This window comes from Muntiacus reevesi, chromosome 4 (assembly GCF_963930625.1).
Source record: "Muntiacus reevesi chromosome 4, mMunRee1.1, whole genome shotgun sequence".
NCBI lineage: Eukaryota > Metazoa > Chordata > Mammalia > Artiodactyla > Cervidae > Muntiacus > Muntiacus reevesi.
This window is the reverse complement of record NC_089252.1, coordinates 77371598-77395985: the sequence shown is the minus strand read 5'-3', so window position 1 is coordinate 77395985 and position 24388 is coordinate 77371598. Positions and strand designations below refer to the sequence as shown.

At 49.8% G+C, this 24388-nt stretch overlaps 1 protein-coding gene across 1 annotated transcript in view; it reads left to right on the top strand.

Annotated features, from left to right (window-relative positions):
• LMCD1 (LIM and cysteine rich domains 1) overlaps window positions 1–23929 on the top strand; it is a 56887-nt gene extending 32958 nt beyond the window's left edge. Inside the window, exons 3-6 of the mRNA XM_065933253.1 lie at window positions 2061–2316; window positions 6970–7299; window positions 21094–21309; window positions 23267–23929. Of these exons, the coding sequence (XP_065789325.1) occupies window positions 2061–2316; window positions 6970–7299; window positions 21094–21309; window positions 23267–23425 (961 nt within the window). The 3' untranslated portion in view covers window positions 23426–23929. The remainder of the gene's footprint in view (window positions 1–2060; window positions 2317–6969; window positions 7300–21093; window positions 21310–23266) is intronic.
• Window positions 23930–24388: the final 459 nt, after the last annotated feature.

Below are 24388 nucleotides of genomic sequence, written 5' to 3'. Positions count from 1 at the left end.
CCCCACTGCAGTCTCCTTGAAGGCTTCAGCGGGGCCTCCTTCTCTTCATATCAGGCTAGGATTTCTCCACCTCAGCACTGCCAACAATAGGGGCTGGATGGTTGTCTGCTGTGAGGGGGCTGTCCTGTGTAAGATGTTTAGCAGTAACCCTGGCCTCTACCCAGACACCAGAGCACCCCATTGGGATGATCAAAAATGTCTCCATGGTTTAGTCGCTGAGTCATATCCGACTCTTCCCACCCCATGGACTGTGGTCTGCCAGGCTCCTCTGTCCACGGGATTCTCCAGGGCAAGAATACTGGAGTAGGTTGCCATTTCCTTCTCCAGAATGTCTCCATGCTCAGCCATAAAAAAGAACAAAATAATGCCATCTGCAGTAACATGGATGCACCTAGAGAGCGTCGTACTGAATAAAGGAAACCAGACAAAGACAAATATCATATGATGTTGCTTATATTCGGAACCTAAAGAAGAAGGTACAAATGAACTTGTTTACAAAACAGAAATAGAGTCCACGAATGTAGAAGACAAACTATGGTTCCCTGGGGATAAGGTTGGGGGGGACCAGTTGGAATACTGGGACTGAGATATACACATTATGATATGTAAAATAGACAGCTAATAAGAACCTGCTATATAGCATAGGGAACTCTACTCAATACTCTGTAATGGCCAGTATGGGAAAAGAATCTAAAAGGATCTTTAAAAAAAAAAAAAGAGTGGATATATGCCCATCCATATGTATGATTCACTTTGCAGTATAGCAGAAACACAACAGTGTAAATTAACTATACTCCAATATTTAAAAAGAAAAACACAAGTGTCTCCAGATATTTCCAAACGCCCCCTGGGGACGGTTCTGACCCTGGTTGCGAACCACTGATGTAGAACATCAAGGTAAGCCTCCCATAGCCCCACAATCAAAATTTGTGCTAAGTGATTAAATGCATCAATCTCCTGAGTTTCGAAGGGAAAAGGAGGCTTCCTCCTAGCAGGCCTGGCTGTGAAGCGCTCAGGCAACTGCCCTGACATCTCCCCGCTGAGGCCTGCCCTGTCCCACCGTGGGTCGTGATGCAGCTCACTTGACCTTACAAGCTCTACATTGCGTGTGTTCCAGCATCTGAGACGCAGCCTGCCTAAGGAGACCCAGCCAGGAAGGGAGGGGAGTGCTTTTCCTCTCACTCTGGGAACTCTGGATAGCTAAACCTTAACAGCTTGACACAGAGCCGCCAACTGCTTTTGTTTTTAATTGTCAGAGGGAAGCATCGGGCTTTCAAGTTAACCTATGCAGCCTCCCCAGGATGCTTTTTCTTTTTCCAGCCCCAAGACAAAGCCTTGCCAATGGATGTCAAACTCTCCAGCCTGAGGGGTTTAAGCTCATCCTCTTTCCCCCTAGTCCTGTCCACCAGTTTCTTGAAGAAAATTTCCAGCTGTATTTTAACTTCAGGATGAGTGCTAAAGTGTTTACAAATTGCTGAAGCTCTGAGACTCATGAATCTTGGGAGACAGTTTCAATAATTCTTTACAGCAAGAATCAGCAGACTTTTTAAAATAAAGGGCCAGATAACAGATATTTTAGGCTCTGCAGGCCTCGTGATCTCTTTTGTAATTACTCACTTGCTGTTGCCACCCAAATGCAGCCACAGACCACAGTAAATGAATGGGCATGGCTGTGTTCCAATAAAACTTTATTTACAGAAGCAAGTTGTGGGCCAGGTTCAGCCCACAGGCTGTGAAGATCCCTGACCTAGAACGTCTCCAAGATGAACCAGCCTTTGCCACCCCAATGCGGTGGAATATTTTCTCAAGAGAAAAATTGTGCTGTTCTTTTTACCAACAAAAGTCATACCAAATTCCCCAGAGACAGATTGATAGGAAGACACTGAGGTTCTGATTCCAAAGGCCTTTTGGTCTCCGGTTACCATTTGTCTGCTGCTAACCTTTTCAAGTTACTAAAGTTAAACTTTGAGCTTGCTTTCCAAAGCATAGATGCTGCCAGCGGGAGACTCTGCCTCTCTTTTCTGGAGGTTGATCTCACTTGTCCCCATCCCACCCCTCAGGAAAATATGCAAGTCATGCAAATGCAGCCAAGAGGACCACTGCTTGAGCTCTGACCTGGAAGATGATCGGAAAATTGGCCGCTTGCTGATGGACTCCAAGTATTCCACGCTCACTGCCCGGGTGAAAGGTGGGGACGGCATCCGGATTTACAAGAGGAACCGGATGATCATGACCAACCCTATTGCCACGGGGAAAGATCCCACCTTTGACACCATCACCTACGAGTGGGCTCCCCCTGGAGTCACCCAGAAACTGGTAAGACAGCTTCCTGCAACCACGTGGTTATTTCCCTTCTTTTGTAAATAGGAGTCATGTCATGGGTTCCTGAATGTCAAAGACAAGGGAACATAGGTGCAAGGTTATAAGAATGGTGGGAATAGCTATGGTTTCATAGCTGCTCCTACCTCTGGGATCTTGAAGTGAAAACTATCTGTGCCTCATTTTTCCTCATCCATGAAATGGGTAGAGGTGTTCATGTGAATTCCAGCTGCAGTACACAGTTGCTTATGGTTCCCTTTGGGCTCTCTGCTTCTGAATAGAGGATGCTTTATCCTTCAGAATTCTCAGAGTGCTTTTCTTCATCCATAAGTTGTTCATTTTCCCTCAAAGTGGCCTGGGATGTGCCTTTTGCAAGCCTGGGGGAGAACACAGGAACACTCCTCTCTTCTCCCTAACTCCTGGGCTTAGAAGGGAATTATGCCAGTTTACTTTACATAACTCTGGGGAAACGGCACCCAGAGAAGGACAAGGCCTAAAAAGAGCAAGTGAGTTGCACAAGTTGCCCCCCTTCAGCTCCAACTAAAAGAACCCAAGGAAAGTCCCCATGAACAGGCCTCACCCCAGACAGTTAAGTTGGGAAGCTCCAGACAGTGGGGTCAGAATCATCAGACATGAGAATTTAAATGAAGTCCCAGGTAATATCCTATGCAGGTCCCCTCAAGACCCAGAGCAGTGGACTAGTGCCCCTCAAATTTCCACAAGTGTAGAAACTATCTGGAAAGCTCACAGAAACACATCCAGCAGGCTCGGGGCTGGCGTGCCAAGCTCCCAGGTCATGCTGAGGCTGCCAGCTCCTAGACCACACCTGAAGTAGCAAGGACCTGGGTGATTCCTACAGGTTAATGAGATTTTTAAAAGCCCTGCAATGTTAGCAATGCAGACCTGCCATTGAATCCCATCCCTCGTGGGAGAAAAGAAGTGCCTTTCCAGTCCTGTGTGGCCCTGGCCCTCAGCCTCCTCCCGCAGCTCCTGCCATTCCCCCTCACTCAGTACCGGGCAATACGCTTGCCTTCTGCCTTCCTGCCCTGGACCACTCTAGGCTCTTGCCCTCCTCAGGGTTTGCACATGCTCTTTCCTCTACTTGAGACATCCTCTCCTGCCTCTCTGTATAGCTGGGTCCTTCTGACAATCAAGTGTCAGACAGGCTCCACCACACTACCCCATCTGCAGTTGATGTCACTCATCCCACTATATATTTTTCTCTCTCTCTCCATTCTCCATGGTCTCCTTAGAAGCTCTTTTTTTTTTTAATTTATTTTTTATTGAAGGATAATTGCTTTACAGAATTTTGCTGTTTTCTGTCAAACTTCAACATGAATCAGCCATAGGTATGTCCTTAGAAGCTCTTATTTCAAGCAGCCGTTGTCTCATGCAAAGCCTAAGCTTCATTATCACCCGGAGCATGCGCGCACACGTCCTAGGCATCCTTCACCTCACACCGCTCAGAGCGTGCAGCAGGCGTGATGAGTATTTGTGCCCACGTGACCTCCCAGCCAGTGACACACCATGTGTTGTCAGTGAGTGGGCTGGACCTGCTCCGTAAAAATCCTTGAACTGGCCCACAAACAGAAGCGCAGGAATTGAGAATAAGTATCCGGAAGCCTCTGTGGCAACTGACATCCAAGTGCGTGATGGCCAAAGTTCTCATGTGCACAGCCTCCTGTGGCCCGAGAACCGTCTCATCAGGCACAGTGAGCCCACAGATCACCCTGCAATCCAAGCCACCCAACAGAACCCCCAAACAAACCTTGATTCTTTACCATAGAAGGTTCAAGCCTGGAGTTTGCAGGGGCGGGGGGGAGCAGAAATGTAGATAAAGCAAAGCTTTGTCTATAAAGCAAAGCTTCTAGATAAAGCAAAGAGAGACAAAGTTTTTTTGTTTTGTTTGTTTGTTTTTTAAAATTTGCTTTTTGAGAAGCATACTTTCAAAGAACACTTCAGCATGCATGAGGTGCCTGAGCTTAGCCACCCGGTGAGGTAGGGGTAGTTGACCTGTGAGGGGACACAGAACGGTTAACCGCCCTTTGCCAGCATGAGTGGGTAGGCGGGGGCAGGTCGGGGGCCACGGAGCGAGGCCTTGAACAGCAGCAGTGCTGGGGTCCGGTGGTTCCGAACACAGGTCTGCCTCCAGCGCCCGGGCCCGGGTGAGCCATCACTGGGTCTCCAAGATGTTAGTGGAAACTAAAGCAAGAAGCTCATAAAAGAGCCAGCTGTGGGCGACAGGAACTGGCTGGTGAAAACCTCAAACGGCTCGGCCCCAGCCTAATCAGAGGAAGGCATCGCCGGGCCGTGATTAATGGCGGCTCATAAAACCGCATGGGATAAAGGCCCTTCTGTCTGCCCTGCGTCTGGCCCGCCTAAGCAAGTCGCATTTCTGAGATTGGATGACTCTCCTCCCACTCACCCTTCCGACTTTTCCTTAAATTACCAAGTGATCGGGACTGACTGCACTTTGGAAATGGACTGAATCTTGCTCTTTATCACCCTTCCCAACCAGAATAAAAACCAGAGAAATGCTTGAGCTTTTAAAGACTAAAGTCATGATAAACCTACTTGCTGAATTTATTGAGTACATACTGTGAGCCAGGCGCTATGCTAAGAGATATACATGCGCAGGAAGTGCTAGTTGGTCAGTTGTGTCTGACTCTTTGCGACTGCAGCCTGCCAGGCTCCTCTGTTCACCATATTTCCCAGGCAAGAATACTGAAGTGGGTTGCCATTTCCTACTCCAGGGGATCTTCCCAACCCAGGGATAGAAGAACCCAGGTCTCCAACATTGGCAGGTGGATTCTTTGCCATCTGAGCCATGGGGGGGTGGGGGTAGTGCTCCCATTTTACGGAGGAGTCAACAGAGGCCTGGGAGGAGTCCATGCAGGACCGGCACTCTCACGTGCCATTGTCTACCCCCGGACCCGTGGCAGACACTACTGATCAGTCTCCCACTGATCAGTCTCCCACTGAGCCCTATTGGACCTCAGAATCCTTCTCAACACAGCACTCTAGGCTGCCAGGACTGACCAGGATTCATATGGAGTGTGAAGCCCATTTACCGTCCTTGTCTGACAGCTAGAGAAGATCAGGAAAAGCAAAATTGGGACTGGTTCTTCTGACTGCAGAGTCCGTGTGTGTCCTACTGCCCAGCCCTAGGAAAGATCACCTTTCTCCTCCACTTTTCTCTCTGCTCTTTTGATTTCTCTCCTGGAAAAGCCTGATTCTGGGAACCTCTTCCCCATGAATTCTGCACCAGACAGCAAAGCACCAAATGATTTGGAAAGGTCATCCAGTCTTAAACCAAAGATTGGTTTAGGACCTAAAGCAGTCTTCCCAACTGATCTGAGAAAAGGCCTCTTGCTAAAGGTTTTGGTTACATGACCTTGATTGGCTTCCTAAAGAGATCGCTGATTCTGACCCAATCTCTCTTTCTATCGCCCCCTTCCCAAGTCCATACCAATCGATGGCAGCTGTCCGAGAGCTATGCTGAGGTGGGTTCTGAGACCCTCATTGGGGTTGATTATTAATGTCTGCCATGTATGAGTGAGTAGGGAGTGGTAGCATGGGTCTCAAGCCAGCCAGGAACATGAAGCACACACTAGCAGCAACTGGATGCTGGGGCCTTGTCAGTGCAAAGGCGGAGAGCTGGTACCCAGCTGGGGCTTTAAGCTGCAACAGGAAAGTAGGTCTCTGTCTCCAGGACGCCAGCCAGGCACCCCCTAGCTCTGCAGGTCACACACATGGTCTCGACCACAGGGTTGACTTGTAAAGTCAAACAGGGAGGGGTGCAGGCCCTAGAAGGTGGGAGCCACACACGGATCCAGGGCCTGGGCATCCTGGCACCCAGGCAGTGCTTCCACAGAAGGCAGCAGCCACGGGGCGTGGGCATCATCAGGCTATCCGGTGGGAGGGTTAGGGTCAGGGTTGGGCACAGAGGTGGAGAACAGTAGTAGGGGATAAACAATTTGCGTTTCACACTTTCTCATGCTGTGTGGCCTTGACCTATCTCCCCATACCTGGGACCCACCCAACTGTAAGATTTCTACTCATTTTAAAGAAAAGCAAGCCAGCAAACTAATGAAAGGCCAATCGGACAGTTATTCATGGCCATATTTATATTCAGATGGTCTACCATCTATCCCAGCCCTATCAGTGTGGAAATGTTATTGACCTGAGACATTGTCGATTCTACTAGTAGAAGGGGCCTTTGCATATTTTAAAATTAATAAACCATGAAATGCCTTCTGCCTACAAGGATTTAATTATACTTTGTTAAGAAAAGCGATTTTAAATGAGATTTTTTTTTTTTTTAATGAGAAGCATTGCCATGAGGTAAATGAGGTAAAAATCTTCAGTTTGTAAGGAAACAAAATCCATGTTGCAGAGCCAGCAGATCTAAAATGAAAGTCTACTGAAATTATCCCATTCTCATCAAGCATGTGAAGCTGTGGTTACGACTTGGGGGAGAGTGGAAGCTTGTTCAGGCCTCTCTTGGGTGTTCTCCAAAGAGTCACCTCTTTTCTTCCTTGAGACTAATCCTTGGGTTCTCCAGAAACCTGGAGGAGCCCAGGTCTTGCCAGGGCTCGGATCTCTGCGCGGGTGCATGGGAATCACGGTGCTGGGTCTTCCCCTCCGCAGGGCCTGCAGTACATGGAGCTCATCCCCAAGGAGAAGCAGCCGGTGACGGGCACCGAGGGCGCCCTCTACCGCCGGCGCCAGCTCATGCACCAGCTCCCCATCTACGACCAGGACCCCTCTCGGTGCCGCGGACTTTTGGAGAACGAGCTGAAAGTGATGGAAGAGTTTGTGAAGCAGTATAAGAGCGAGGCCCTGGGTGTGGGCGAGGTGGCCCTCCCCGGGCAGGGCGGCTTGCCCAAGGAGGAGGGGAAGCAGCAGGAGAAGCCTGAGGGAGCCGAGACCGCCGCCCCGACCGCCAACGGCAGCATCGGTGACCCGTCCAAGGAATATGTAAGTCTCTCCCACCCCTCCGTCCGTCCGTCCATTCACGCCTCGGGTCTGGATGACAATGCCCAGGCCAGGGCTTCAGGGTCAGGGTCAGCTCCAGGCCCTGTTTCTTCATTCCTGCATTCATCTGTGGTCATGGTCCAGAGGTGGTCACAGACAAGCAGACCCTACCCGCTCAGAGAAAAGGCATCTCTCCTTGCTTGATGGGGAGGGTGGGCTTGGGGGAGGAGGTGAGGCCCACTGTGGCCTTGCAAGAGTCACTAGGAGTCCCCCAGGCCTTCGGGCTCTTCGGGAAAGGCCTGTGTTGCCTTCAAGAGGTGAGCATGCCCTAAAAGAGGTGAGGGTCTCAAAGCACGGCACAGTCAAAGGTGCTGTGTGAATGAAGTGCCAGGTGGCTGATGGTGTGGTACTGGGGGGCTGGCAAGGTCAGCAGAGGCACATTTCCTGAAGAGTCATGCACTCCATCCATCCATCTCTCAAGTATCCATTAGCCTGTACTGTCTGCCGAGATCCAGGAAATTAAACAAGCAGAGGACCCTGTCCCCATACTGGGATGTCATGGACTTAGGACTTTACTCCCAGGGCCATAGGCAACAACAGTGGGCTTGGCACTGGGGGCCAGGTGGGGCTGTCTGCTAAGTTTCATGGGACCCCCAACCCCCATCAGTCAAGAGGCCCTATGACTTTACGTGACATTTGGAAATATGAGTCCCAATCCATGAAACAAATCACCTACCTTGCTGGCAACAGACAAGAGTCACCCACATGAGCCAGGCACCCCAGGGACATGCCCACCCAAATGATGCTGTCACTACATCAAGAAGGGGTCTCTCTTCTCTGTAGTAACTCACACTTGCTATCTGAAACCGGCGTCCTGCATTTCCAATGCCCACCCCATGGGCACATTCATTTGGGATTGCCATCCGATGAACTCGAAGACAAAAGAATGAAGTTGATTTTTCCTAGCACAAATTGGTGATGGTGTTGAAAAGACCTGTTTCTCAGGAAGAATTCACACCACAGGAACTGATTTTTAAAAATTAGATGCAGTGACCATGTTTTCAGAAACTAGCCCCCTACCCAGCCTTGCTCTCTATCCACCCTCCATTGCCTCTTAACAAGTAATTACTGCAGAATCCCAAATTGGAAGGCAGCTTTAAGTCTGTGACATTTCCCAGTTGCTGTTCCCAGGAGAGAAATGCTGATCTGAGAATGTATTTCATCCTGGTTTCCACGTGTTTGGACAGCATGGAAGTAGGGCAGAGGCGGCCTAAGACCCTAGGTCCTTGGCGACAGTCAGCTCTAGAAATGGCTCTGACACTTTAGAAGCATTTAAACAAGACCAGACAGTAAATAGGGAATCCACAGGAAGGTGATATTGGTTGGTTGGGCTGGTTAGGGAAGACAGACTTTTCCTTCCTTTGTAGCTGTTGTTCCGTCACTAAGTCGTGTCCAACTCTTTGTGACCCCATGGACTGCAGCACGCCAGACTTCCCTGTCCTTCACTATCTCCCAGAGTTTGTTCAAACTCGTGTCCATTGAGTCGATGATGCCATCCCAACCATCTCATCCTCTGTCTCCCCCTCTTCCTCCCGCCTTCAATCTTTCCCAGCATCAGGGTCTTTTCCAGCGAGTCAGCACTTCACATCAGGTGGCCAAAGTATTGGAGCGTCAGCTTCAGCATCAGTCCTTCCAATGAATATTCAGGATTGATTTCCTTTAGGATTAATTGGTTTGATCTCCAAACCAATTGGACTCTCAAGAGTCTTCTCCAGCACCATAGCCCCTTCCTTTTCCTAAACCTGATCTTAATGAGATAACTAATTATGTCACTAGTAGACTCACATCCGTTTCCCCCTCTAGATGCTGAGGTCCTGTCTTGTCCATCTCTGTAACCTAGGGCTACACATCTAACCACCCCTCTCTGCAGCAGGTGCCACTGATATAATATACAGAGAAGGTACTTGATAATTATGTGATGCATGAATGAATGAATGTTGAAACTAAATTGATCCTCTAAAGACGGGGACCACTTGGGTGGCTGTTTTGCTTGAGAGGACAAGGAGATCTCAAGTTTACGTGCCTTAAGCATCTTCTGTGTGCTACATGCTATGTTCACTACTTTCAGGTCTTGGATGAATTCAAACCATTACCTGGTGGGTGGATTTCACAAGCCCCGTATTATAGTTGGGCCTTCCCAGGTATCGCAAGTGGTAAAGACTCCGCCTGCCAATATATGAGATACAAGAGAGGCGAGTTCAATCCCTGGGTCAGGAAGATCCCGTGGAGGAGGGCACGGCAACCCACTCCAGTATTCTTGCCTGGAGAATCCCGTGGACAGAGGAGCCTGGCGGGCTACAGTCCCTGGGGTCGCACAGAGTCGGACACGACTCTTTGCACGCATGTGTTGCAGGTGTGTGAGGAATTCAGAGAACATAGGTAGCTCATCTGAGGCCCCATCGTTTCTGGGGGGGACAGGGGTGGGCAGACTCCGGATCTGATACTCTTTCTACTGTGTGATGCTGAATAGAAAACCCTGCCTGTTATCTGTTTTTAACTCAGTGTTTATCTCCTCGAAGCCAGGGAGCAAATTCTATTAAGGTAACTAATATCCTGCCAGGCTGTAGACAGTGGTCCCTGGCAGCCCCAACCCAGGGGGGCAGCATATCAAGGGGACGTGGGTGCTGGCCGGCCTGTGTGCCGGGCTCCTCTTGTTCTCATAAAAGGGCAGCAGGACAGCCTCCAAAGCCAAATGTCAGGCACAGACCTGACTTTCGCTCACCCTGAGGAGGGAAGTGAACTCGGCTAGAAGCCATCGGGGCATTCAACCTAAGAACCCGGATACAGAAAGGACGCACAGAACTGACATTCCAAATCAAACAGCGACGTATGAAGGAAGAGGAGGCAGAAAGAAGGACACGTGACATGAAGCACCCTGGAGCTACAGTGGTAACACGCCACGCTCTGTCACCCTGATGGTGAGCGCCAGGACTGTTGCCGGCAGCTACCATTGTGACCTTTGCTGAACCAAGGACAGGGCTAGGCAGGGGAGCATCTGATGTAGAGCTCCCAGCCACCCAGCCACAGGACGTGAGGCTGTGGGACTCAGACCAGCCTCTGTCAGCCCCCAAGCCCATCTTCCTGTTTCCCAAAGCTTATTGCCTGGAAAGCTCAAGGATATGAAGCTGTTAAAGGGCTGTGTGGGTGTGTAAAGGGGACATCAGAGTGGACAAGACGAACTGGGTTTCTTTCAGGCTGGACTTCTCAGAACCTTCAGAAGACTATGGCAATGTCTAAAAGCACCTGGCACCCTGGCTAAAATCCAGCGGCCTGGGTCCCACCCCAGACTAGTGGGTGTGGGTGGGGCCTGAGAATCAGCATTTCCAACAAGTCTCCAGGCTGATGCCAATGCTAGGCTGGGAGCCACCCTCTGAGTACCACTGCTATAGAAGGTTGAAAATGACCTGACATATAAACTCAGCCAAAATGATATCGCCAATCTGTTACACAGTGAGGGTCCGTGAGATGCTAACATGGGCGTGTTCTAGATGTGTGTGGCGTCCCCACGGCTTTGGGGGTCCAGTCTTGAGAACATCATGCGGCACTCTCGAATTCTTTGAACTGTCCATGGGGAGTTCAGGGAACACTTGCAGATAACATAGCCCCCGCTCTCTACCGGCCCTGATCGCCCCAGCCAGGAGCTCACTACCCTCTGCTCTCAGCAGACAGAGGCCAGGAGCCCCGCCCTCTCTGAGCCCCCGGCAGCCTGCACCCCACGGCGGTCCTCCCCGGCACTCACTCAGCTTCATCCTGAGGCTGGGCAGCCTGTTACAGTGATGGCCTTCCTCGGAAACCTTGGGAGGAACCCGGGGCGACCCCAGGGTCGGACTGCCAAGTCCTCCCCCCACCAGACTGACCAGACCAGAGGAGCATTCCCACCAGAGCCTGCTCCGAGTCATCCGTGTGGAATCCCTGCCCATGGGCTGAGTGCTGGGTGAAGCCAGAGAGCAGCGGGATGGTGGGAGCAGCAGGTCCCTGGAAGTGTCACCCTGACACTGTGCTTAGGAGAGGTGGCAGCATGGGAAATGCCCATGAGAGTCAGCCCTCTTCGTGAGGAAAAGTCACACAGAAAAATCCCAGATACCAGCTTGTCCACTGTCACTCTCAAAGCAGGCCCTTTAAACCACTGAGGCCAAGTAAAACCCCCCCAGTATTCAGCCTCCCTCTCTCTCCCTGATTTGCCCCACTACGTGTGCGTGGAGTGGGGAGGGGGCTGCCATTGCACAGCAGTCTCATTCATCTCTTTGAATCATCTGAACAACTGGTGAGAGAGGGTGGGGTTGTTATACCCATTTTACAGATGTGGAGCCTGAGGCATGGAGAGGTTAGCTGGTTTGCTAGTGAGATTCCAGCCCAGGTCCTTCTGCATCACCAGCCCTGTGGGGTCTTGGCAGGGTGGAGACAAAGCAAAGGCGTGTGCATTTCTGTTTGTTGGGGTGAGTGGCAATGTGTGGAGTCAGTCACAGCCCAGCCAGCAAAGAATTTGGGGGCAAGTCAGGAACAAGGGAAGCGCTCGTCCACCCCATTCCAATGCCACCCGCCATGGGTTCTCAGGAGTCTTGGAGGCTTCGAAGCATCCTGTGGTCAGGAAGCTGCCCTTCCCAGCAGCCTGGACCTCCACAGTTGCGTGGCAGGGCCCCGCATCCTGCTCCCGACCCCCCGAACCTGGATGGATCCCACAGACACTGGACCTTGATGCACTGGCAGTGAACAGCTCTACCAGACCATTGCCCTGCGTTTACAGAGCTTACTGGATATGTTCTCAGAAACTCAATATACAGATTTCCTGGGCATGCTCATCCTGCCCAGGAATTTCCTCCCTTCTCTACACCCCAAACTTGTAACTGAAGAAAGAAGAAAGCAAGCCAGGACATAGCATTTAATGTCATCTCCACCCTTCCGTATTTTTCATTCCTGCCAGGAGCCCCCCAGCTCCTGCTTTCGGGCCAGGCCATAGCCCCGGAGAAGATTAAAAGGAGAACAGACTGAAAGAAGCGAAGGCATTTCTGGAAGTCGTAAAGATGCGTTACTCAGGTCCCAAATGACAGTGGACCTCCCCCGGGCCCGTTTCCCCACAAGAATGCACAGAGGAGGGACCCGAGGCCTGGGTCCCCTCCCTCCCGTGAGGCCGGCTCGCAGATGGAAACTTACAGCAGCTGGCAGCTCAGCCCAACTCCAACCCCGACGGGGACATATTTGTGGGCAAGGGACCGCCGAAGCGTGGTCAGAGCAGATGTTTGGCTTGTGGGCTGGCAGGAGAGCCCGTCTCTCTCTGCACACTTGAAACCAGCACCCCATGCCTGAGAGCCCCGTCTGAGCTGAGGACCGAGGGTCAAAGGCCCAAGAGGCAGCCTTCCCAGTCGCCATGGTTACTGGGCTCCTCCACATCCGCCTGCCTCCTCCTTTACGGCGGAGAAATTTTAATGACATTAAAGGAGATTTTTCTTTTCCACAGAAAATTCCTTTCATCCCACTTTTGATACTATAAATACTTCTCCGTGTTGCCACAGAAGGCCTCACAAGTATCTTGCCCCACCCCGCCCCCCTTGAAGTGGCTGCGTAATGCTCCATTGACTAAAACAGGGCTTTTCTTTTCCTGCTGGAGGTTACTCAGTGACAGTGATGACATGGAGGGTGGTGTCATCTGCCACTCACTGACGACCTATGTCGTGCCCGGGCTTCAGTTCTAAGAATTACCCAACAAGATAGACTCTCCCCCGAGCTAGTCTCTAACTGGTGAGTGCTGAAGCCAGAACTGGAACGCAGGCCAGCCTCACCCCAAACCCCACACAGACTCCAAACAATGGAAGCTCCCCTACTTCCAGAGTTCCCAGGGGGCCTGGGCACCACGTGAGGCTGCTGCAGTGGAGATGACCACACGTGAGCCTTGTCCCTACTCTCCCTCTGTAAGGACATGCTTGTCAAAGTTGGACCCGAAAACACCCCAGGCTGACAGCCTCTCTCTTCCAAGTGTTGCATGTAGGAAGGCTTTGTGGCCCCCACTTCCCCCTTCAGCAGACCACCAGTGAGGGAGACTCGGTTACATGCCTGACATTCTACCTCGCTTGGCAGAGCTCCAACTCCTAAAAGGATCTGGCCCAAGAAGATGTGGGAGGCAAAGCACAGGGCGGCTAAGCAGTTCGCACCATCAGGGCCCGCCTTGTGTCACAGAGGAGGACCCTGAGGCTCAGACAGGCGGCTGAGTCATCCAAGGTGCCCCCAAGATGAAGCAATGCTGGAACTTCGTACAAAAGCCCAGGACGCTGACCACTGCGCCTGCACCATCACATGCAGTCAGCACCTGAGGGAGCCCGGGAAGATGCCATTGTGGGGGCCCGGAACACAAGAGGCTGAAGATGCCCGCCACCACACGGGGCCAGGAAAGAGCAAAGAGATGGGGCGGGGAACCAAACTACTCTGGGATACATGAGGTTGCAAAGCCAAGATGGTGAATAATCGCCATAAGAGGAGATGGGGAGATGCTGTTTATGAATAAATTGTTGAGTATTTGTGTTGGAGGGAACCCAGCGCCTGGATTCAAGGCCCTTGTGTTAATATTTACTGTGTTATAATGGTGAGCTTTTCACGAGGTAATCTGAGTTTAGACTGGGGAGGCCTTTGGATAAGAGCCTTCTAGAAGAGAACAGCATGATTAGGACAGAACTGCTGGCCACCCTGACGGAGAGGATGTGACTGGTTGGGAAGGTTCTCGGTGTCTGCAGACTTGTCTCTGAAGGCTAGGGTGTCTCGTCCCTGGAGATAGTTCTCTGACTGCGGGACCTGGGGCCACTGGCCTGGACCTGCTGTTTCCTGAAATGCTTTGCGTGTTGGTTACTTCCACTTCAGAAGCCTGAGTGACTCTACGTGCCCACGTGTGCTGGTTCTGTTACCTAGGGCCACGCAGCAAACCACCCTGGGATGCAGCAGCTCAGAGCACTGACGTCTGTTTTGCTCACAAATCAGCAGTTCGGGTAGGGCAGCGGGCTAGCCTGTCTCTGGCCATGATGCTGGGAAGACAGAGAAGGCTGGGGCTGGACCATAGCAGGGGCCTTGGCCTCTCCCTCTATCTTGGTGTTTTCCCTGCATAGTTGCCCTAGAAAGGGGGCCTCAGGACTTTTTCCCAGCCCCCGCCTCCACCCCCAACAGAACTCAGAAAAAAAAGAGAGTTGGTGAAAGCCGAGCTGCCTTTTATGATCTTCCTTGGAAATTGATAGCATCCCGTCTGTCACATTCGGTTCTACAGAAATGAGTCACTAAGGCAGGACCCCATGTGAACAAAGGAGACAGACACCCACTGGTGGGAGGAAGGTCCACAGAGTTGCCAGCATCATTTCCACACATCACAGTGGACGGAACCCAGACCTACAGTGTATGAGCTTTGGAGGCAACTGAATCTAGCATGCTCCTCAGCTTTCTCAAAGCAGGTGTTTACAAAGACCCAAAGTATGGAAAAAGAGTACGTCAAGGCTATATATTGTCACCCTGATTATTTAACTTATATGCAGAGTACATCATGAGAAACGCTGGGCTGGAGGAAGCACAAGCTGGAATCAAGATTGCCGGGAGAAATATCAATAACCTCAGATACGCAGAAGACACCACCCTTATAGCAGAAAGTGAAGAAGAACTAAAGAGCCTCTTGATGAAAGTGAAAGAAGAGTGAAAAAGTTGGCTTAAAGCTCAACATTCAAAAAACTAAGATCATGGCATCCAGTCCCATCACTTCATGGCAGATAGATGGGGAAACAGTGGAAACAGTGGCTGACTTTATTTTTCTGGGCTCCAAACTCACTGCAAATGATGATTGCAGCCATGAAATTAAAAGATGCTTACTCCTTGGAAGGAAAGTTATGACCAACCTAGACAGCATATTAAAAAGCAGAGCCATTACTTGACATTACTTTGCCAACAAAAGTCTAGTCAAGGCTATGGTTTTTCCAGTGGTCACATATGAATGTGGGAGTTGGACTATAAAGAAAGATGAGTGCCAAAGAATTGATGCTTTTGAACTGTGGTGTTGGAAAAGACTCTTGAGAGTCCCTTGCACTGCAAGGAGATCCAACCAGTCCATCCTAAAGGAGATCAGTCCTGGGTGTTCATTGGAAGGACTGATGTTGAAGCTGAAACTCCAATACTTTGGCCACCAGATGCGAAGAGCTGATTCATTGGAAAAGACCCTGATGCTGGGAGAGATTGAGGACAGGAGGAGAAGGGGACGACAGAGAATGAGACGGCTGGATGGCATCACCTACTCAATGGACATGGTTTTGGGTGGACTCCGGGAGTTGGTGATGGACAGGGAGGCCTGGCGTGCTGCAGTTCATGGGGTCGCAAAGAGTCAGACACGACTGAGAGACTGAACTGAATTGAACTGAAAGTACAGAATAGATAAATCTTTCATTTAGACCCCTGTAATGAAGGCTTTCACCATTTGAACAGGGACAGGGCAAAACTTCAGTGTGAAGAGACATTCACGAGAGAAATGTCATATATGTTCTACTTATGACAGGTCTGGGGACTTCCCTGGTGGTCCAGGGGCCAAGACTCCATGCTTCCACTGCAGAGGGCCCGGGTGTGATCCCCGGTCAGGGAACTAGATCCCACATGCTGCAACTAGGAGTTTGCATGCTGCAACTAAAGATTTCGAGTGCTGCAACTAAGACCTGGAGTAGCCAAATAAATAAATAAATATTTTTTTAAAAAAAAGAAAAGAAAGGTCTGTGCTACAGCTCCTTTCCCCAAGGGACGACAGTCTGAAAACCAGGTCACATGGCAACCAGTACATGGACAGATTCCCATGAAGAAGCTCTGATTTTAGCCAATTGGGAGTCTGAATGAGAACCCACTGACATGCCAATGATCAATGTTCTTCTCTGCTTCTTTTAACCCAGTCCCAAAGGACTTCTGCTGGACCACGCTGTCTCCTCCAGAGGGGACATTGCCTGGGAATGACTACATTGAGTTTTCTTCAAAACAGTCTAGAATTGAAGCATCCCAGGAATTCAAATTGGCTTTTGCTCCAACTGAACCTAACTGGTGATGTCATTTTTGCTGATTTTATATATAAGGTCATGTTTAAAGGCTCTGTGACAGTGATTCGTGAACTGTGGTCCCCTGATTACACCAGCATCCCCTGGGAGTCTGCAAATTCCTTACCCCCTCCCAGATCTACTCAGCAGACCCTGCAGGGTGGGGGAACGGAGAGCACAGTCTTAGCAGGGGTACGATGGGAGAGGGAGACGAGCGGGCCTGCCAAGCCAGGGACTGGTTGTAGCCGAGTCTGGGGTAGTGACAGGATAGAACTCGCCTGACTTTATTCTCTGGCCTTGTACAGAGAAAGAGAACAGACATGGAAAAACACAGAGCCCCGGGTGGGAGGAATGAACTCCTCACACTCCACGTGCTCATGGTCCTACTGAAAGGAACCCAAGCCTCCAAACCAGCAGCAGATCCTGCCTGAGACATCTTTGTCATCTTAGGAAATGGATTTAACTCCTCCAAGCCTCAACTTTTTATAAACAGGGCTGGGTAGGGATGATGGTAGATTTTAGCTAGTTAGTACTGAACCCTTAAAAAGTTCATTAATTCTAGGATCTCACTTAATCCATATAACAGGCCTATGATGTTCTGAGTATCATTAGTAGTATTTTCCATTTGATGGATGAAAAAAACTAAGGCACAGAGAGGTTGGTTAACTTGCCCAAGGTCACACAGCTAACCTCCGCCCCGCTCAAGCATCCACTGCAGTTTAGAAATGGTAATCCTCAGTACTGAGGATGATAGACTAAGTTTATGCAGAGGCAGACCCTGGATCACAGGACCCAGGCAGGCTGGACCATTGGACTCTTGGTTGCCAGGATGGCCCTAGTGGCTGAGGGGCTGCCAGAGTGATAGAATCAAGACACTATCAGATATCTCATCCTTTGAGACCAGCTCAGAGACAAGAAGAAATTGGTTCCTGATGCATGTTGACGGGACTTACTAATCAGACATCATGTTTTCGTAAAATGGCAGTGACACTGTTTGCTTTAAAAAGGATCGGCTTAAAAGAAAAAGGACTGGCTACTGGTAGTAATGGGGTGCAGAGCCAGGAATGCTGGGGGACAACGAGGGAAAAGACACTCCCCAGAGAGGCCCTGACAAAGCCCTTTCAGACAGTGCTCCCAGAGTTCTCTCCAACGGTACGAACCAGAACTCGGCACTCTTGGCTTCCAGAACCAGCAATGGCTCCCCATTACCTCCAGAGTGAGATCCCAACCCACAGTTCAGAGTCACCCGTGATCACCCCAGACTGCCTCTCTGACTCACATCCCTCTATTTCCTTCTTGGGTCACAGGCACCTGCCGGTACCCCCACTTCCCCCCAGACACACCCAGGTGCATTTATATCCCTTCCTTTCCCCACCTCTGTGTTAGAAAACAGCTGGAAATTTGAAGTTGGGAGCCCCACTGATGTCGCCTGGTGATACCTGACCAGGCATGATGGATGGACAGAAAGCCCTTCTGTGTGGGAGAAAAGGGGCTGGAAACTTCATTCTGTGAAATATGGAAAGACAGATGGATAGGAAACTCACTTTGTTCTCAAACAGCCCTCACCAGACAGCTGCCACTTCCCAGTTATGCTTAAGAGATGTGACAGTCAGTGAATGTGGATCCATTATCTGTTTTCCCGTAAGACTTCGCAGGTGGCTCAGTAGTAGAGAACCCACCTGCCAATGCAGGAGATGAGGGTGCAGTTCCTGGGTTGGGAAGATTCCCTGGAGGAGGAAATGGCAGCCCACTCCAGTATGCTTGCCTGGAGAATCCCGTGGACAAAGGAGCCTGGCGGGCTACCGTCTCTGAGGTCACACAGTCGGACACGACTGAGCAGGCGTGCACAGGCAGGCTCTGATGAGTTCCAGGTGAGCTGGGGCTCAGTCATGTGCAAAGTGACAGGGTTTCACTCTGGGGAGGAACTCACACACATCATTCTTGTGGGCATAATGAAACCACAGATCCAGTGTGGTCCAAGTCACGTCGTCAGGCAGCCAGGACCAACTAATCAAACACATTCCTATCTGGGCACGCGCTCAACCACGGCTGTGCCTGGGGACCACTGTCAGTACCTGGGCTTATTTTGTCACTTGGTTTTCCCTCCCTGATTATCACCATTTTATTTCTTCTTCATTTATAAGAATATATTAAGTATGCAATTAAAGTATATAAATAAGACAAAGTGTTTAGGCTTTCAATACATGCCTACTCATCTTTACATAGCAAAACAATAAATATCTCTATTTGGGGTGACATATAATTAGTGCTTAGTAAGATAGTATGTTCATTTCAAGCCATGGATCAACAGGCATTTCTATAGAGGGCCAGGTAATCAATTAATCAGGTGTTATGGGCCAAGAGTTAAAATCAGTGATATCACATAAGAACTTTCTGTGGCAAGAGAGAAAATAAACGTCCACTACTTTTTGAAATTCAAAATAAAGTAGGATAATTAGGACAGGCTTTTACAATACATGTTGTATTAGTCAACTCGGGCTGCCATAAAGAATATCATAGACCAGGGGGCTTAAACAACAGAAGTGTGTTTTTTTTACAGTTCTGGAGGATAAAAGTTCAAGCTCAAGGTGCTGGCACAATTGGGTTCTGGTGAGACCCCTCTTTCGGGCTTGTAGGGGCCCCCCTTCTCAGGGTGTCCTCACACGGCTTTCCCTGTGAGCACACCCAGATAGAGACTAACAAAAAAAGCCACCCATCTCTGGTTTCTCTTCTTCTTCTAAGGACACAAGTCCTGTCTGATTGGAGTCCCATCCTAATGACCTCATTTAACCTTAATTAACTCCTTAAAGGCTCTATCTCCAAATACTGTCACACTTTAGGGCTTCAACATATTAATTGGGGGAGGTTAACCATTCAGTCTATAACTCAGGTCTGCTCATGAAAAATGGAATTCTTTTGGGGCAGAAAAACATGTCACTAAATTGGAGTTCAAACGTAAAATGCATTTGAAGCTGACGGTCGCTACAAGAACGGGCAGAAGCTGTGTTTGCCGTAGTTGTGCCAACACTCGTGGAAAGACCACATGATGGAGTAGGAAGAACCTCAGCTTTGGGGTCCGGCTGGGCCTGTGTTGAAACCCCAGCTTTGCCTCCCTTCCACTCTAGTGACTGGATCTCTGTGAACCTGGATTTTGCCGTGTTTGGGGGGTGGGCGGTCAGGGGAGGGAGGGAGGAGGACACACAGGTCTCCCTAAAAGGAAAATAACTCCAGAAGGGAAAGTAAGTCTCTTGGGTTTCATGAGGGTATCAGTCAGGAGTGAAAACAGCCAAGCATAATGCTGGATATACACCTGCCCCAGATGACACCCAGTATCACCCTCAGCACGGGAGTTCTGGGGAGTGGGCGAGAACTCCAAAACAACTGGAAAGATTTTACAAATTGAGGATGTCGTCTGAATAGGATGTGATGAGAGCAGCCATTTACCTCTGTGGTAAATACCAAGTATTTGACCAGAACCCCTCCACGGTTATTAAAAACAAGGCAAGTCTGAGAAACTGTCATAGCCCAGAGGAGCCTAAGGAGACATGGTCGCTATCTGTAATGCAGGATCCTGGATGGGATCCTAGGAGAGGAAAGGGACATTACGTAAAATCTAAGCACATTTGGAGAAAGTTTGGACTTTAGTTAAGAATAACATATCAGTACTGGTTAACTGACTGTGACAAGTACACCATATTCATGTAAGATGCCAAGAAAACAGGATAGTGGGTGTGGGGTCTACAAGAATTCTCTGCACTAGCTGTACAGTTTTTTTCTGTAAATCAAAAACTTCTAAAATTTTAAGTTTATTAAAAGGCAACCCTGCATAGGTAAGAGATTCATTCAAAGTGCAAGGTGGACCGGTGGGTTTTATTGTGTTGAAAACAGGGATGAAAGTCTGGTTGATATGTTTCAGACTCTGCATTAACTTGCTTTGATCCAGGGATCGAACCCGGGTCTCCCGCATTGGAGGCAGATGCTTTAACCTCTGAGCCACCAGGGAAGCCCTCTGAGAAACTACCACTTGTCAAATTTTGATTAATAGCAAACAAAAATAGTTCAGTTATCTGGAAAGGCTATTTTAAAATGCCTTCCTTTTTCAATTCCTAATAAGTGTAAAGTCAGATTTTCATATATTTCAAAGAAAACCACATAATGCAAAAGATGAAAAGTTAAAGCAGTCACGGAATTGAGAAATTCTCTACTGAGCCAGTCATCAGAGGTCTGCAAAAATGTAAACAAGGCTACACTCTGACTCAATTTTCCTGTTTGGGAAAATACAGTTATTTCTAATTACAAATATTTATATTAATATGTTGTTGGTTTGCTATTTTTAATGAATTAATAAGTAGTTATTTAACTTTTTCCTAAGTTATAATTTCTCGTATGGTAAATACCATGAGGTATTAACCCATACGAACAGAAACTGTTTGAGGTTCTCAATAATTTTTGAAGAGTCTAAAGGCCCTGAGAACAAAATGTGTGAGAATCACTGTACTAAACAAACACTTGAATCCTCACAGATACCTGCTAGGAAGGTAATATTATTATTCCACTCTGCACATGAGAAAACTGAAGAACAGAGAGGTTCCATAACTTGCTCAAGATCACCCAGGAGGTGAGGACTGGAGTGAACCCTGGAACCTGGGTCATGATGCGCTCCTGACTGCCTCGTGTCCTGGGGGTCCGCCCCCACCCTTCCTTCCAGGTCTGTGAGCTCTGCAAGGGAGTGGCCCCTGCCGAGAGCCCTGTGGTCTACTCAGACAGGGCAGGCTACAGCAAGCAGTGGCATCCTGCCTGTTTCGTGTGCATCAAGTGCTCTGAGCCGCTGGTGGACCTCATCTACTTCTGGAAGGATGGGGCGCCCTGGTGTGGCCGTCACTACTGCGAGAGCCTGCGGCCCCGGTGCTCCGGCTGCGATGAGGTGAGGACCTGTGGGGGTGGACAGTGGGGTAGGGGTGGACAGTGGGGTAGGCGTGCCTCTGACTGCAGGAGAGGACCCCGAGGCCCAGGAGAGTGTGGTTTCACCAATGATGTGATCCACAGGTAGGAAGACTGCGGCGCAGAGCCCCCTTCACACTCTCGGCCTCTGTTTTCCCATCTGCAAAATGGGCAGAAATTAGTTCCTGCCCACAGGTCTGTTGGGATGGGTGGGACACAGAGCACCTGTCAAATCTTATCCTTGGCAAGAGGCCCGGCACTTAGTAAGTGCTCAGAACATCATGGGGTGTCACCCGGAGGCAGACAGAAGACGTTCACACCTGGCTCTGCATATAGGTCCCTAACTGCATATGTGACAGATAAAACTGTCACAGTTTTATCACCTAAAAAGTGGGAGGGTAACAGTGCCCACCCCGTGCAGTTGCTGTGAGGACAAACGAGATCATGCCCGAAAATGCTTGGCATGGGCCCAACCTAGTGACTGAAAAAATAGGAGCTGCCTTGACTCTTCAGTTCAGTTCAGTTCAGTTCAGTCGCTCAGTCGTGTCCGACTCTCAGCGACCCCATGAATTGCAGCACGCCAGGCCTCCCTGTCCATCACCAACTCCCAGAGTTTACTCAGACTCATGCCCATCGAGTCGGTGATGCCATCCAGCCCTCTCATCCTCTGTCGTCCCCTTCTCCTCCTGCCCGTACCCTTAGGATCACGTAATACACAATGAGACAACAGTATTACCACAACATGTAGCATCAACGTAAGACAATCCAACAGATAGAGATGCTAGCAAAGGGGTGCAGCTCTCCAATATGGGTCTAGCCCAGAGGCACTCACAGGTGTGTGAAGAGTGACAGTAATAGCTATGACAGTAATAACTACTGTCTGCATGCCCTTGGTGACGGGAAACTCGCTACCTTCACCTTTGGCACACGTGAGGGTTAGAAATGCCTTCTTCACTCTGAGCTAGCATCTTCCCCTCCCACCTCCCACATGTTGGTCTCTGTGAGAAGTTAAGACCCTGTAATCCTCCTACACCGTAACTGTGTCAGCAAGAACATTAAGAAGGGAAAAGGGCTGTGAGCAGGCCTGGCCCCCAGCTCACACCGTGAGGACCACGGTATGCTCGCAGTAACCCCTCCTCGTCCCAATGTGCTATAGACTTTTCTGTGACGTGTCGTTTACATCTCACAACAGCCTTTTATGGGGAGGGAATCACTATCTCCATCTGACATCTGAGGAAAATGCAGCTCAGAGGGGTCAGTGCTATTCACACAGCCTTGACTTTGTCTCCGTTACATTCCGAGTACTCCATCTGCAGCAACACTTGGAGCACTCGTAAAACCCCCTGGGCTGGGTGGTATTTATATCCCCATCCTCCAGATGTGGAAACTGAGGCACAGGGAGGTTGAGAAATTTGCCCCACGTCATGCGGCCGTTAAGTATTTAAATGAACATTCATACCTGGTCCCTGTTTGACCTCGAAATGAGAAGGCACATTTAACCAGTTTGCTGTTCCGCTCTCTGGTTCCTCACCAGATTGCACAGATGTCCCAAAGTTTACTTTGCTCCAAGCCCAAGTCACGCTGGGTGTGCCTGCTCTTGCAGACTGGCCATTGGCCACTTGGCTGTAGTGAGGCGGTCTTCACCAGCTCAGAGCACGACTGGGCTTTGGATTTGACCCACAGAGCATCACAGATGCCAGATTCGTAAAACCTGCCAATAGTGGAGGGTTGTTGTGTGTTTTTTTTTCCTTCCAAGATGCTAAGATGCAGCCATGATCTTGATCACATACTGTACTTACTGCCTGAGACTTATGTCAGATTTCTCCACTAAAGCATTTAAAGGACATAACAAGAATGCGGGAGGAGGGACCACCATCTCACATGCTCTGTCTCCTCAAGGCAGAACCTGAGTTGTCCGTGTCTTCTGCTCCCCTCCACAGATAATCTTCTCAGAGGACTACCAGCGTGTGGAAGACCTGGCCTGGCATCGAAAGCACTTTGTCTGTGAGGGCTGCGAGCAGCAGCTGAGCGGCCGGGCGTACATCGTCACCAAGGGTCAGCTCCTGTGCCCGACATGCAGCAAGTCCAAACGCTCCTGAAGGGCTGACTGCCCGCGGCCGGGACCCACAGGATCCTGCTGCGGAGGGGAGCCCAGTGCGCCAAGGCCATCCTAAGGGTCTGGCGAGACAGCCAGCAACAAAAACAGTCATCTTTTTTCCAGTGGGAATATGTATATACACATATATTCTAGGTTGGGTGGTGATGGATCCTTCAGGGTCAAGAGTTTCAAAGCCAAAGATGTTCTGAGAAGTCCTAGGATGCAGTTGTTTTGTTTTTGTTGTTGTTGTTGTTTCCCCGCTACCAACGAAAGGCATCCTGCCAGGGCTCTCTAGGAGGAGTTTCCCAGAATGCAACTCTGAGTGATCAAATCCTGTAGCTGTAGGGTGTGCGTGCTTTCTCGTGAATGCGGAGGCTCCTCCGGGAGCAGCCTGGGATCCCAACGATCTTTTGTTGCCTCCTTTTCAAATGGGATTTGAATTTTAAATAAAAAAATAATGTTGGCATGATAAATACACCAATAAAAGTTTTATGAAGTTCGCATACACCTTGATCTCATTATTTATTTCCACGTGGCCCGCATTTCAGGGCATCTAGTTTGCCCTAAGACCCTGAATGCCAGCGCTGGCAGCAGAAGGCCCCAGGAATGCTGGTGCGTCTCTTCCTTAGCTGTGTCTCATCAGACTTCTTTGGGGACTGTAGGTCCTCAGGGCAGAAGCCCCATAGCCCAGTTCCAGGTAGCCCCAGGACACCGATGGAAATGAGAGTGTCGTGTTTCACGGGAACCTAAAAGCAGCCTCCTAGAAACAGGAGCGGCAATTCAGTGCTCTCAGAGCTGAGGCAGGTGATGAGTGAGCCCCTCTGGGAGTGAGACCAGGTGGAGTGTTCAGAAAGGGCCACCTCAGCTCAACCAGTGGGGGCCGCGTGGGACATGGTGACCAGTGCAGGCCGACCTGAGGAAATATGGACTCCATGAGAAATCACTCCCTTTTCTAAACATTGCC